Here is a 14,008-nt window from a genome sequence, read left to right on the forward strand (position 1 = left end):
AAAAAAAAAAAAAAAAAGAGCTGATTGTATTCCTAAATGCACAAAAACCAAAATATATCTGGATATTAGCCTTTGAGTAATAACACCAGTAGTAGTTGATCCAAGGAATATCCAATTTGCCTCCTGGGGGGATCGGGAAGGATTTTTTTTCCCCTTGCAGGAGCAAATTGTGTCATGTTTTATTGGGGTTTTGCCTTCTGGATCAGCTGTGAGTATAAGATTGTATATATGGAGGTTTTCTGGGTTTTTTTTTTTTTGGTTTTTTTTTATGGTTTGAACTAGATGGATTTTTTTTTTTTTTTCAACCTGACGAACCCTATAACTATGCATCCACATCTAAGGACTGGAAAGCTGCAAAATGTTCTTTTATTTTTTTTTTTTTTAAGTTTTTAGATATTCTTTAAGTGGTCATCTAAAAGAAGCCCCTTGATGTCAACATATTTCCACCACCCTTTGCAGGTTTAAACATGAAATTATGTATCTGATTGGTTAATGTGAGGCAGATTAACTCTCTAATTTGTTTACACCTCAGGTTTTTCTCCTGGCCATCAGCATTATGCTGCTATTTCCTATATTTCCCACAGTACTGGAAGAGCAGTGTCAGTAAATCTACTCTACTCTATCACACCTCTGTTCTTGCTCTGCATCTTGTTAATTGTCAGCACTGCGGAATCAGCTTGGGACAAAGCCAAGGACTAGGCACAATGCTCACAGCCATTAAAAAACACTTTTGATTGATAATAACATACACTGTGTACTCCTATGCTTACTGCTCACTACCCAGAACTCCGTGCTGCTATGAAAGTGTCTTCATTATGTGGAAAAAACTGTTTATGCACATACCTGAGACATGCACAATGTCTCCCGGGATTTTTTTCCCCCTCCTTTGACCATAGAAGGACAAACACTACGATGGTGATGGCGACTGTATCGTATATCTTGTAATCCCTGTGAGTTAATAAATGTTTGTTTTATATAGTTTGGATTGTGCAGAAATTAAACAATGACTTGGAGTGGCTATAAAAAAGTCACGGAGAAGAAAGTATCGAGACAAATCAAAAGTAGATCATTACAATAGAGAGAGACCGTGCAAATTAAGAGTGCTAGAAAACTCCAAAGAGGGTGCAGGAAAAGTGTGGATTGAATTATTTTAGACTTAACATGCTGTTTTTGCTACAATCAGGACCCCCTTTGCGTTGTCTTTCACCCTCATAAATACTGTATATAAAGCACTGTGAGCTAACCTGAAGTTTTATTTCCTTGAGTATAGGGCTGTAGCAGTAGTACTAAAGGGCTCAGCAATAAAGGTGTCGGAAGTAAGAAGTGATATTGGACCATGGCCTTCAGGGCTTTTCCTTAGACTGTAATATACAAAACGCACTCCTCTAGAAGCCCAAATGTTCTGAGTACATCAGACAGGTGTATCACTCCAGGATTGTTTGAACAAGCCCAGTTGGTGTAATTATGGTCTGCTCACTGCTGGAGATGTTGAAAACACAACTTGCTCTGCATTCTTCTCCAACCAAGTTGCAATCCTATATTTAGGAAGACGTGGTTAGCAAGGTAATGGGGAAAAGGGAATGATCCTAAATCACGTTGGAAAATCTTTGTGAACATTCGCAAGCACTTTCATTATTTGTCTGGGCTTTTTTAACCTCCCTGGCGGTCTGATTATCGCCAGATTTCTGTGCTAAAAGCGGTACATTGTTTTGCATGGAAATCTGTTGTTTTACATTTTAAAACTTACCTCCCCCCCCGCTGTCCTCCCCCCGCTGCCCTCCCCCTGCTGTCCTCCCCCTGCCGTCCTCCGGCTGTGTGCTCAACCGATGCCAGCACCTGTCTTTCGGTTCCCTTCCCTGCGAGCGTTGCGACGCAGGGGGGTGGAACCGTGGCAATTTAAAAAATTTAAATACATTAAATGACATGATACAAAGCCGTGATCCTAACGGATTACACTGTGTCATGTCATTTCACCTGGTGACTTTTCCAGTGCCCTGCCTGTGCTTTTCAAGCTCTTTGTGCATGGAAAACTGAGAACGACCATGGCGTCCAAAAAGCGAACCGGAAAACAGCGACAGCGTTACTTGAAGAACTGAGCGATAGCGATTGGTGGGAAAATTGGTCATCAGGTACGGAAAGTGACGACAGCGACAATTCTGATGTCTCTTTCTGGCACATCGCTCCGATGGAAATTCTGAAGAATCATTTGATATACTTCCCAAATTCCACAAGCTATGTGCCAGAAAGAGCCGTCAGAATCATCGCTATCGTCACTTTCCATACATGATGACGAATTTTCCCACGAATCGCTATCGCTCAGTTCTTCAAGTAACTCCGTTTCGCTGTCGCTGTTTTCCAGTTCGACTAAAAGCGTTTTTGCGCAAAAAGAACGCTTTTTGGACGCCATGGTCGTGCCTGGAAAAGCATAGGCAGGGCACTGGAAAAGTCACCAGGTGAAATGGCATGATACAGTGTAATCCGTTAGGATCACAGCTTTGTATCATGTCATTTGTGTATTTACACTTTTCAATTTGTCGCCGGTTCCACCCCCCTGCGTCGCAACGCTCGCAGGGAAGGGAACCCGGAAAGGCAAGTGTCGGCAATCGGCCCTTCACAGAGCGAGGAGAGAGTCTGAGGATGCCGTGGAGGAGGGTGGGGGAGTGCAGGGAAGGTGAGTAACATTCTGGGGTAATCCCAAGTGTGGCTCGGGGTTACCGCTTTTGGTACTGAAAGTTAACCCCGAGCCACACTCGGGAATACCGCCAGCGAGGTTAATGGCTCGTATGCAATATAAGAAAATCGTGCAAACATTTTCGTTCGAGGAACAATTGTACGATTTTCTGATTGTATGTACACAACTTTCGACAGACGATTCCGACCTTCTGAACGAAAATTTCTGAAGGGACAAACTGTTTTAGTACGGGAACAGAATGAACGATTTTTGTTTAGTGTGGGAAACGAAAGACTGCGCATGATCAGAAACCCTAAACAAAAAAAAAGCCTTTGTCATAGGAGAACCTTCATACATTATTTCTTTCATCGGTTCCGTCTTGCTGTGAAGCAACGAGGAAAGTTGGGCGATCGTTCGCCGGATTTTCCAATAGTGTGTACCCCACTTAACTCTAAGTTAACTACAGTACTTGTCTTGAGTATTGGTATTTCTAGCTATACTGGCTAGTCTATGCATAATTTGCTGATCTAAAATTGATATAAATGCCCCATTATATTTAACTTGCTGCTGATTATTTTCAAGAACAAGGTAGGTCAATGACCATTCTAACAAACTGTGAACTCATGCTAAGGCATGCCATAGACAGTGCACATTTCTTTCCTACAACCCGTGGTGGAAATTTGCACGATTCCCCCATCAACACAGGCAGTGCTGATGGGAATCCCTCCTGCCGAGCAATTGTCTGCTCCCAGCATGGTGGGGGACCCATGCCTGTTAGAAGACCGTGATTATTGTTGGTGGCTAATCACAAGTGCATCCGGCAGGCTGGTTGTACCAATTAAGTATGCCCACATATGGTTTAAATCTTAACCAGTTACTGCTGACCGGCTGAGCTATGAACCGTCTATGGGTGGCCTAAGTCACAATTAAGCATTCTAGTTAAACATTACACACTCTCCATTCCCACTCTCACACACCTCAGTGGTCATTAAGAGGATATTTTTTTCATGCCATCTGTTTTATTCCTGAAGATACAAGCATTCTGGGTGCAAGTTTGTGGCTTTATAGAATCAGCTTAGGCTTTACAAATGTCCCAAGGCATGTCTACCAGGGCTTGTTGAGGAACTTCCTAATAATGTACATACCAAAAACTTTTAAAGTATATCTGAACCCTCACCTTGTAAAAAACCTATTCAATTAAAATAGAAATGAAAGGCAAAACTTTATGTGTATGTATTTGCAGGGATAGACTGGCCTACCGGGATACAAGGAAATTTCCCGGTAGGTTGGCAAGTCCGCCTGCCCTGGGGCTGCTTGAGGCGCAGTGGCACTCGTAAAAAAAAAATGCCTGCGGTAGCTACAGTTCCTGGAGGGAACCATGAATGCCAAAATGTACTGTGACATACTAAAGCAGAGTGTTGTATGTTTTTGTAGCTAAATTGTATTCTATCACATAATTAACATTAATAAACTATATATGTAAAACAAATAATCCAGTTGTGGTGGGAAGCATTAGCATTTACCTTTGCTCCCTAATAAGGTTTCATAAATTCATTTTACTATATATATTCTAGCACCTAGCAGTAAGACAGTCCTGTCCGAAGAATTTGCATTGAAAATGGGACTGTCAGTAAATATGTACTGAACAGCCCGTTCACCTCAGTTTATACCCTTTTTTTTTCTGTCTATAGGTTTGGCAAATCCCAGATTACACACCAGTGCGGTCAATAACCGATCCCATTGTTACACTGGAGGGTCACTCCAAGAGAGTAGGCATTATCTCATGGCACCCATCAGCCCGCAATGTGCTACTCAGTGCAGGTACAGTAATACAAACTTCCTCCTTTAAGAACATTGAAAAGCTTATTGGGATAATTAGTCTGGCTTTGCTTCCTTCCCAGACCCTCCCCTGGTTCACATACTGTATCTAAAATCAATTTTCAGCAAATGTTGAGAATAGAATGTGCTGTGAATGTATTTTTTTGACTGCTAAAATATTCTCACAGCTGTAGGGTATAAACGAATATATAGGTCTGTAGCTAGAAATACTATTATGAATGTTTTACAGACTTGGTTTAAATTTGAGGCATCATCCCAAAACTATACCATCAGGGAGACCACAGTAATTGGCAGCATATGTTTGTTTTTTGTATTGGAAATCAGATGCTTGTAAAGCTTACAAATCTGTTCAACTGTGCTCTGCTGTTAGGCAGCGATAATGTTCTTATTATCTGGAACGTGGGAACCGGTGAAGCTCTTATTAATTTAGACGAGATGCACAGTGACCTCATCTATAGTGTCTGCTGGAACTACAATGGAAGTCTCCTAACCACCACCTGCAAGGATAAAAAACTTAGAGTCATTGATCCACGGAAACAAGAAATAGTGGCTGTAAGTAACAAACTATACATTCTTTCTACTGCACGCCTATAAAATAAGTGTTTATTTCTATGTTCTTTAACAAATTTAGGGCCCTTTACCCCAAAACATAATTTTATAGTCTTAACGGTTGAAGTTAGTAAACCTACATAAGACAGTAGACTGACTGCTTAGTAGTTTTAGACTGGTGATTTGGCAGGTATGCAAATAGCCATAGTGAGAGCATTTGTGAGTTGGACTGAGTTTTGTGGGCTGCTCCTTAGTAGACCTGTAGTAACTAAATAGTAAATTAGTGCTATGTGAAATTAGAAGTGGTTGTGCAATGTAAGCAGAATATTATTTGCCAATGGGTCTGGTCTTTGTCTTTGTCAAACAGTGGACACATATTACAATCACCTTTTTTAGATGTACCAATGGCTGTAAAATGTGATGGCTTGCCTGATTGAATATAAATTGAATGGATTAGAGTCCAACTTTGGGATCAGGTCCCCCCTCCAATGCTGCCCACCCTTTATCCTCCTTGGGGCACCTTCTGCATCTATCAAAAAAACTCTCCATACCTGTCGGGTGATCATTTATGTGGTCCAGTGATATCCTAAATGCTACTCAGAGCTTTGCCAAGTATGACTAAGTACCCCTTTGCAGTATTCCTCATTTGAATCAAGGTGGGCAGAGCCTTGATTCACTGAGCTCAGACAGGGAGTTGAATGACACTGGGCATCATTTAACCTGGAATTGGAGGTCAGTGAATCTAGCATCAGGAGCTTTTTTTCTGTGTATGCCGAAGCTCCGTGCATAGCAAATTTACAGGAGATGCAATAGGGTTGTAATGTATGATTCGCTTTGGCATGCCCCAAACTAAAGGCCAGACTACCAGTTTGACAAGTGTTTTCATTTAGATATCAGACAAACTACAGTAGCTGTCATGTTGAATATCCCTGACAGATTTCCCGTCTAATTAAAATGGCTATTAAATCCATAATGTTTAAAATTTAATTGGCTCTCAATTTCCTAAGCAAATATAACTCCTGTAGGTTCAATTAAACATTGAATTTCTTGTTTGCATATGATATATGTATATTTATTTTATTTACAGCTCTGATACATGGGGCCTTGACAGGGCATATATTCTCTGAACTGAATTATGTCTTTTGCTCAGATTGGAGGGACTGTTGTTGTGTATCTGCTCTCCTGATATTGAGTTTATTCTTTTTCTGTAAATGTATCTTTGATCTTTGTTTCTATAATTAATTCAACAATCTTCTGTAAGATGCATGATTTGCATGTGTTTTGTGGTTGTATAGAGTGACTAGAATATTCTAAACAGTCTGTTTTATTGATTTATGTGATTCTTTAAGATAAATTGTAAGAGGATACATACTGTATACAGCTTGCCCCCTGTGCTAAACACTTGCTAGAAAGCACACTTTCATTGTCATTTCATTTGTCATTGATACTCATACTTTGGTCAGTGGTATGCCGCTAACATAACCCATACAACGTGTGTTTACACATATACAGTACTTGTTAATTAGTGGCGAGCCATACTGCCCTGGGTTAGGTTCAGCAGGGGTTCACTGAACATCAAAGAAGTTTGGTGCCGAACCTGAACTTTATTAAAATCAATGGGAGATGAAATGAATATTGCCCATTTGCTCGGCTAATAGGCAAGGGGGTGTGAAAAAAAATTTGATGGGGGTGGCCAATACCCTGGGGAACATGTAACACTGCATTTACAAAGAAAAAGAGCTTTAAATTGCCGCCAAATTACATCTCTCTTCTGACTTATTTTTCAAAAGAAAAAAACGCAAACAGACCCCAAAAGTTTCCCAGAATACCCTGCAGACCCCTAAGAGGTTGTTTTGTACTGAGTGGGAATTTTGAAGGGTACTGCGCCTTTTTTTTTTAAGTAACCAGCACTGCAATTTTTTTTGCTGGCAATTTAAACTGTCATTTCTCTAGCGCTCATTGACAGACGTAGTCCTCGGTGATACACCACCTTCGGTTTATGTTGCCTCCACAGGAGCAGGACTAGACAGGAAATTAAAAAGCTCTGGCCACACCCTAGGGGCAGTCCCAGAGGGTATATCCTCTCTCTCTCTGCCTCAGCAAATCAGTTATTTTCTGTCTAGTTAGGAGTAAGGACCTAGATACCTTGCTGGGATCTTAGGTCCTGGCAAGATTTTTTTCTTAAAGGATTTTTTAGACAGCTTTTTTTCTCCAGTGTTCCTGTGAGATCTTCAAGCAAGAAAGCTGAACTGGGCGACGGGCTGGATGTTGAGATCCGGTGGTCACCCCAGTTCAGCCTACGAGCGCGTGCAGGCCATAGCTCCGCGCTGGGTCGGCCGCGACAAAGTCCCATTAAAGGACTGACCCCGCGAGTTAAACGTCTCGCTGAAACGCCAAAGACCATGAGTCACGGCGTCCATATCGGTCGACAGCCCTCCCGCCCCGGTGGAGAGGGGTACTGTCAGGAGTTGGTGCCCGCCTGGTTCCGGTATGGTGAGTAGTATGTTCCCCCTTTTCCCCTGACGGGTCTTGTGGTGAACGCGGGCCCCTCTCTGTATGGTAAGATAGAGTCCCTCTCTATCCTATAAATGACACAGATCCTCCTACTTTGAGTGTGATTTTATGTGCAAAAAGCCAGGAGGCTTGGTTTGGGAGCTAACAATCTAATTGTATACATGTTAAAAAGATTATAATCTGTGGCATTCTGGGAATCTTACGGTGATAAGAATAAGCTACCTACCAGTCAGAAGCCACGGACATGTAGACTGCCTTCCTAATCAGATCTCCAGCTATTAGCAGGCCTCCCGAATGGCCATGCGGTCCGCCAGGGCCGGTACCGCCAACCACGCCAAATCCCCATGCAGAGAGAGTGTTGTGTGCCCTGCAGCACACCGCTATTCAGTACAGGCCGCCGCCATTTTTTTTGCTGGATCGCACGAGCCGCCATTTTGGCGTAGCCTCGTGTCTCCAGCATGGGGGCGGCCATGTTTGAGGTGATCCAAACACCTCGTGGAGCTAGGGGAGGCGCCGAAAGGCGTGCAGAGGGGCGGAGCCGCCTCCTTTCTTCCTGGGCAGCCAGCCAAAAGACTTCCTGTTTGTCAAGACAGCGCTGTAACCTGTTGCAGTTAAACTCTGAGCATCAAGTGGTGAGCCTGGGGGTCTATCTCTCTCTCGATCGATAGGGATCCCTAGCAGGTAACACTAAGGGACTTTTTGTGGCGCTGGGGGTCTGAAAAAAAAAAAAAGGTTTTTTATTTTTGAATTATATTATCCAGGAAGTGACTGGAATTATCATGGACCCTGCCACACATATTCCCCCACCTGTTTCCCTCGAGGGGGCCACGGGACCCGCCGGTGCACAGAGTGTAGAGTCATTTACAGCAATTTTGGAGTCTATGGTGGCTCGGGTGGAGGCGGCCTGTCAGGGACGGGGGTCAAGGAAGCGACCCCCGCCTACCCCTATACTATCTGACACCTCTGACTCTGATTCAGAGATGGTCACTGCAGTTGCAGGTTCCTCTGCAAAGGCTGATATCCCAGGTAAAGCCCCCTCAGACAGTGAGGAGGACGCTTCTTCTCCTGCTATAATTCAGGAAGAAGCATTGGTGGACGCACTAGTTGTGGCAGTGCAGGAAACCTTAAAACTTGAGGCTTTACCGGCAGAGGCAACTGAAACAGAGATTCCTTTTGGTACTAAGCCCATCAAAACGGTGAAGGTTTTTCCTGTACCCAAATGTTTCGGTAATCAGATTAAAGGAGAATGGGAGCATTCTAAACGTACCTTTACTATTTCCAAGCGTATTGCTAGACGCTATCCGTTTGAGGAATCCATCATTAAGAAATGGACGGTACCACCAGTGGTGGATCCACCTATTTCCAGGCTGAATAAAGCCACGGTTATCCCAGTGGAGGACACTTCGTCCTTTAAGGATCCGGTGGATCGAAAGATGGAAGCAGAGTCCCGCACCATCTTCTCTCTGATAGGGTCAGCATTTAGACCAGTAATTGTTATTGGTCTAGTTTCCCAGACACTTACGGAATGGGCGAAAATGGTACGCCAAGACCTTAGGGGAAAAGATATTCCCCAGGAGACATCTGATTTGATGGAACAGATTATACAAGGGCTACAGTTTATCTGTGACGCAGCCTTGGACACTACTCCCTTATTAGGGCATGCATCTATGTCAGCGGTGATCCTCAGACGTGTGCTGTGGTTAAAATGCTGGTCAGCTGACCTAGGTTCCAAAAAGACCTTGACAAATCTCCCTTTTCAGGGGAATCGTCTATTTGGGGCCAACCTAGATGAAATCATCAAGGATGCCACTGGGGGCAAGAGCACTTTTTTGCCACAGGCTGCTAAAGCTAAGGGACCTCGCAACAAGCGAGGACCTTTCTTTACCGCCCATAAAGGGCGCCCGGCTGGTACTAGCGGGAAAGGCAAGACTCCTCCAGGAGGGTTCAAGAAGGGCTGGTCGGACAAGCAGAGGACCAACCCAGCCAAACCCGAAGCAAAGGAGTACACAGCCTGAAGGTGCGCCCCCACCCGGTTTCAGGGTGGGGGGACGTTTTCACCGGTATTCAGGACATTAGATCGAGCTTCAACCACTACTACCGGTGCGATTCTTCCCTTCCAACATTTAAGTACTACAGGAAGCGGTAGTTACCGTTCCCTGAATAGATCTTTTCCTTTACCTTTTCCTAAGATTAGTCCCTATACCTCACAGGAATCGGATCTGGTTGACCAGATAGGCCAAGTAGCCTCTAGTCGGGTGACTTCGGTCCCTGAGGTTCAACCAGAAAAGATCACCCTTCCTGATAACAATCAGGTATCTGATAAATGTGTGGGAACAGAAAACGACCAGACTTTCTCGGATGGTCGGGGCCAGATACCTCTAGGGACGCCTGGTTCAGATTCTATCAGCGCCAGTGGTCCTAGAAATTCTAGGCTGGCCTCCTCAAGCCGGCCTGGCCGATTTGGACATGCTAGTCGCAGACGTTCCGTGGGAACTTCGTCTCAGGGAGTGTCTGTGGTCTCAAGGACCAATTTACCATCATGCTTTACAGTCGCTGGGTTTAATGGCCTGGCCATTGAGACCCAAGTACTGAAGGACAGAGGTTTGTCTACTTCAGTCATTCCTACCCTTATTAAAGCAAGGAAAGCGACTTCCAGCAAGGTCTATTATCACACATGGAAGACTTATATTGCGTGGTGCGAATCTTTAGGATTTCCTCCACGTACCTATTCGGTGACTCGAATATTGGCCTTTTTGCAACAAGGGGTTGAGCAGAAGCTAGCCTTGAGCACCATCAAGGGTCAAGTTTCAGCATTAGCAATCTTCTTTCAGAAACCTTTAGCTACCAAGTCCTTGGTGCGGAATTTCATCCAGGGGGTGCGGCACCTGGCTCCTCCAGTCCGCGCGCCCTTACCGCCCTGGGATCTTAATTTGGTTTTGTCGGTTCTACAGAAACCTCCCTTTGAAAACATCAGGGAGATTCCCTTGCTTACTTTATCCCAGAAGGTGGCCTTCTTGGTGGCTATTACTTCTGCTCGCAGGGTGTCAGAACTGGCTGCATTATCATGCCAGTCCCCATACCTAGTGATTCATAGGGATAAGGTAGTACTTCATCCTAAGCCATCTTTTCTTCCTAAGGTGGTTTCAGATTTTCATCTGAATGAAGATATTGTACTACCTTCCTTGTGTCCTCAGCCCAAGCATCATCGGGAACATGCGTTGCATTCCTTAGATGTGGTTCGGGCAATCAGGGTATACCTGAAAGCTACGGAATCATTCCGTAAGACGGATTCACTTTTTGTGATCACGGATGGCCCCAGAAAGGGTTTGCCTGCATCTGCCGCGACCATTGCCAAATGGATTAGACAAACGGTGGTACAGGCTTATTCTATTAAGGGTCAGAGTCCTCCGTTCCCTGTTAGGGCGCACTCCACTCGAGCGCTCAGTACTTCCTGGGCCTTTCGCCATCAGGCGTCAGTGGTCCAGGTATGTAAGGCGGCCACCTGGTCGTCGGTACATACCTTTACAAAATTCTATAAAATTGATGTGACGGCATCGGCGGATGCCTCATTTGGCCGCAAGGTTTTGCAGGCCGCAATTTGAGGAGACCGGTGGTCTACCTCGAGGGTTTTTTTCTGTTTGAAAAAAAAAAAAAAAAAATTTTCTCTTTTTTGTTGAGTCTCATCATTAAGGATGAGCATTGTAAACTTCTAGTTGGCACCGGTTGGGCCTTCTAGATTGGGATTTGATTTCCATTTTCCCACCCCTCATTTGTGATACTGCTCTGGGACGTCCCGAAGGTGGTGTATCACCGAGGACTACGTCTGTCAATGAGCGCTAGAGAAAAATGGATTTTTGTAAAATCTTACCGTAAAATCCTTTTCTCTTAGCTCATTGACAGACGTAGTCCCCGCCCCTCTGTTTTTGAGTTGGGTTGGGTTAAAATCTCTAAAGACTGCTTTTTCACATAACTGATTTGCTGAGGCAGAGAGAGAGAGGATATACCCTCTGGGACTGCCCCTAGGGTGTGGCCAGAGCTTTTTAATTTCCTGTCTAGTCCTGCTCCTGTGGAGGCAACATAAACCGAAGGTGGTGTATCACCGAGGACTACGTCTGTCAATGAGCTAAGAGAAAAGGATTTTACGGTAAGATTTTACAAAAATCCATTTTTTTCGTTTCTTTCTAAATGTAATAATTTTTGCTGTAACATATCCTAGAGCAAGAATGAAAAAATAATTGTATAGATTACCCCTCCACCGCCCAAAATGTATACCAGACCCTTTGAATTTCAGGCAGGAAACCCTATGATTAGAAACCCTATGGATTTCAGTGGGGTTTCTCACGCAAAAAAAAAAAAGGACCCCTAGGAAATCCATACCAGACCCTTTGGGTCTGGTTCAGGTTATAGTGGGGCTCTGTGCAAAAAAAAAGTGTAAGGTCTCCCCAAAACCATACCAGACACTTAATCCGAGCATGCAGCTTGGCTGGCCAGGAAAGAGGTGAAAAAGCAGCTTGTTACCTTCCCCAGTAGTTGTTGGGGTCTGCAGGGAGGGGGCGTATTGGAATCTGAAAGTTTCCTTTAATAATAAAGGGACCCCCAAATACTACCTCTCCACCTGAATAAGCATGGGGTACATAGAAATCCTACTAATTAACAAAAGAAAAATGTCCCCTAGAAATAGACACCCAAACGTTAGGGTCTTTATTAAAAAGTCCTTTATTAAAAAAAAATGTAAATCCCCCAAAAAAGTCCCTTGTTAATCCATATGCAATCAGAATGCCTGCTGTCACCGATCCCTGATAGTAACACTAGCTGAATGACCGCTTCCTGAGCTGTCATCAGCTATATAAAGGAAGGGGCAGGAATGATGGTGACATCATTGCCCAAATATGGCCATGTGGCCATATTTGGGCAATGATGTAATACTCCATTCCCTACCCATTTGCTTATGTAGCTGGGAATTTCCATCATGTAAGTTAACGGGCCAGGCAATCTCAGTGGTTGGTAAGGACCATTGACAGTCGGGATAGGGGTGAGATCATTGTCCACAATGGCTGTGTGGCCATATTTGGGCAATGATGTAACCCAGTCCTTTCCCTGCCCATTTACTTATATGCCTGGGGATTCCTAGCCATGTAAGTGAATGATCCAGGTAACGTCAGTGTTTGGTAAGGAGGCAGAGGTTTCTGCTTCCTTAGCAAGCATTGACCGGCTAAGGCTACCATGTTTGTCAATGCTGAACACCCTAAACAGATTGATAAAAGTCTGAACAGCCAGTGTTCGGGCTGAACTAAAATTCGTTAATTTATTTTTGTAGTGATTCGGACACTGCATGTTATTCGTGTTTCAATCTGATATTTCTTGATCTATAACTAGCACAGCTTCTAGCCGTTCAAATATCCAACCTATACGAGTCCACATTGGCATTCTATTTATGCCAATTAACACTACCACAATTATTTCCCCTAGGTAGTTATCAAATCTGGATGTAGCCTTCTCCATAATTGTAACTGGAGCCAATCTATGTAATCTGCTGGTTGTGTTCAGTCTGGGCTGCAGTTCTCGTACAAAAGTCTCAGCCTACCTAAAGCCTGCCCAATGGCTTGCTCTATTGAACAAAGGACATAAGTCAAAAGTGGTACACAGCCTGTTCTTTGCAAAGCAGCGCTCTGTGTAATTGAATCTCTAGTTAGATCTATCCCCTAAATTCTAGACCAGGGTTTCTCAACCTTTTTACCTTAGGGGAACCCTTGGCAAAAAGTTTGCAATCTTGGGGAACTCCTGAAATAATGTTCAGATCTACAGCTCATGGAACATTGGTATGACGTTGTTCATGTAACAATTCATTTTAGAAATTGCAATAAATAGAATCCGCATTGAAACTTGCCTATTTATTGTGAAACTTGTACTAGTTTTTTTTTTTTTTTTTTTTTTGCACAGATATTCAATTCTGGGTCCAACTTGAGATAAACAGTGTATGGGGGGTCAAGAGGGAACAGTAAAAAGGGGGCAGGAGAGTACACTACATGGGAGCAGGGCACATTCTAAGAGAGGGGGGCACATTACATGAGAGATGGGAACATAACATGGAGGCAGGGTACAATACACGGTAACAGGGCACATTACAAGAGAGGAGGGAACAATACATGAGAGATTGGCACATTACATAGAGGCAGGGTACATTACATAAGAGCAGGGCACATTACCTGGGAGCAGGGCATATTACATGGGAGGGAAGCAGGGCACATTACGTTGGAGTAGGGCACATTACATGGGACAGACTGCAGAGCACATTGTTGGATACACAGCTGGGCACACTACTGTACCAGCTTCCTTTCCAATGCAGTGGCAGCTTTCAGGAGTACTTTAGTGGCATGCTCTTCCCCACTGGCCCCTCCTTCTATCCTGTCCATCCCAGATGATTTAACATACAAG

General features: G+C 44.0%; 1 protein-coding gene across 3 annotated transcripts in view; it reads left to right on the top strand.

Annotated features, from left to right (window-relative positions):
* CORO6 (coronin 6) overlaps positions 1 to 14,008 on the top strand; it is a 137,559-nt gene that overhangs the window by 89,496 nt on the left and 34,055 nt on the right. For all 3 annotated transcript variants that reach the window (XM_082244859.1, XM_082244858.1, XM_082244857.1), the window contains exons 4-5: positions 4,363 to 4,492; positions 4,881 to 5,062. In XM_082244859.1, the coding sequence (XP_082100985.1) occupies positions 4,363 to 4,492; positions 4,881 to 5,062 (312 nt within the window). The remainder of the gene's footprint in view (positions 1 to 4,362; positions 4,493 to 4,880; positions 5,063 to 14,008) is intronic.

The sequence above is a fragment of the Pelophylax lessonae genome, assembly GCF_965119305.1.
Source record: "Pelophylax lessonae genome assembly, chromosome: 2".
In the NCBI taxonomy this organism is placed as follows: Eukaryota; Metazoa; Chordata; class Amphibia; order Anura; family Ranidae; genus Pelophylax; species Pelophylax lessonae.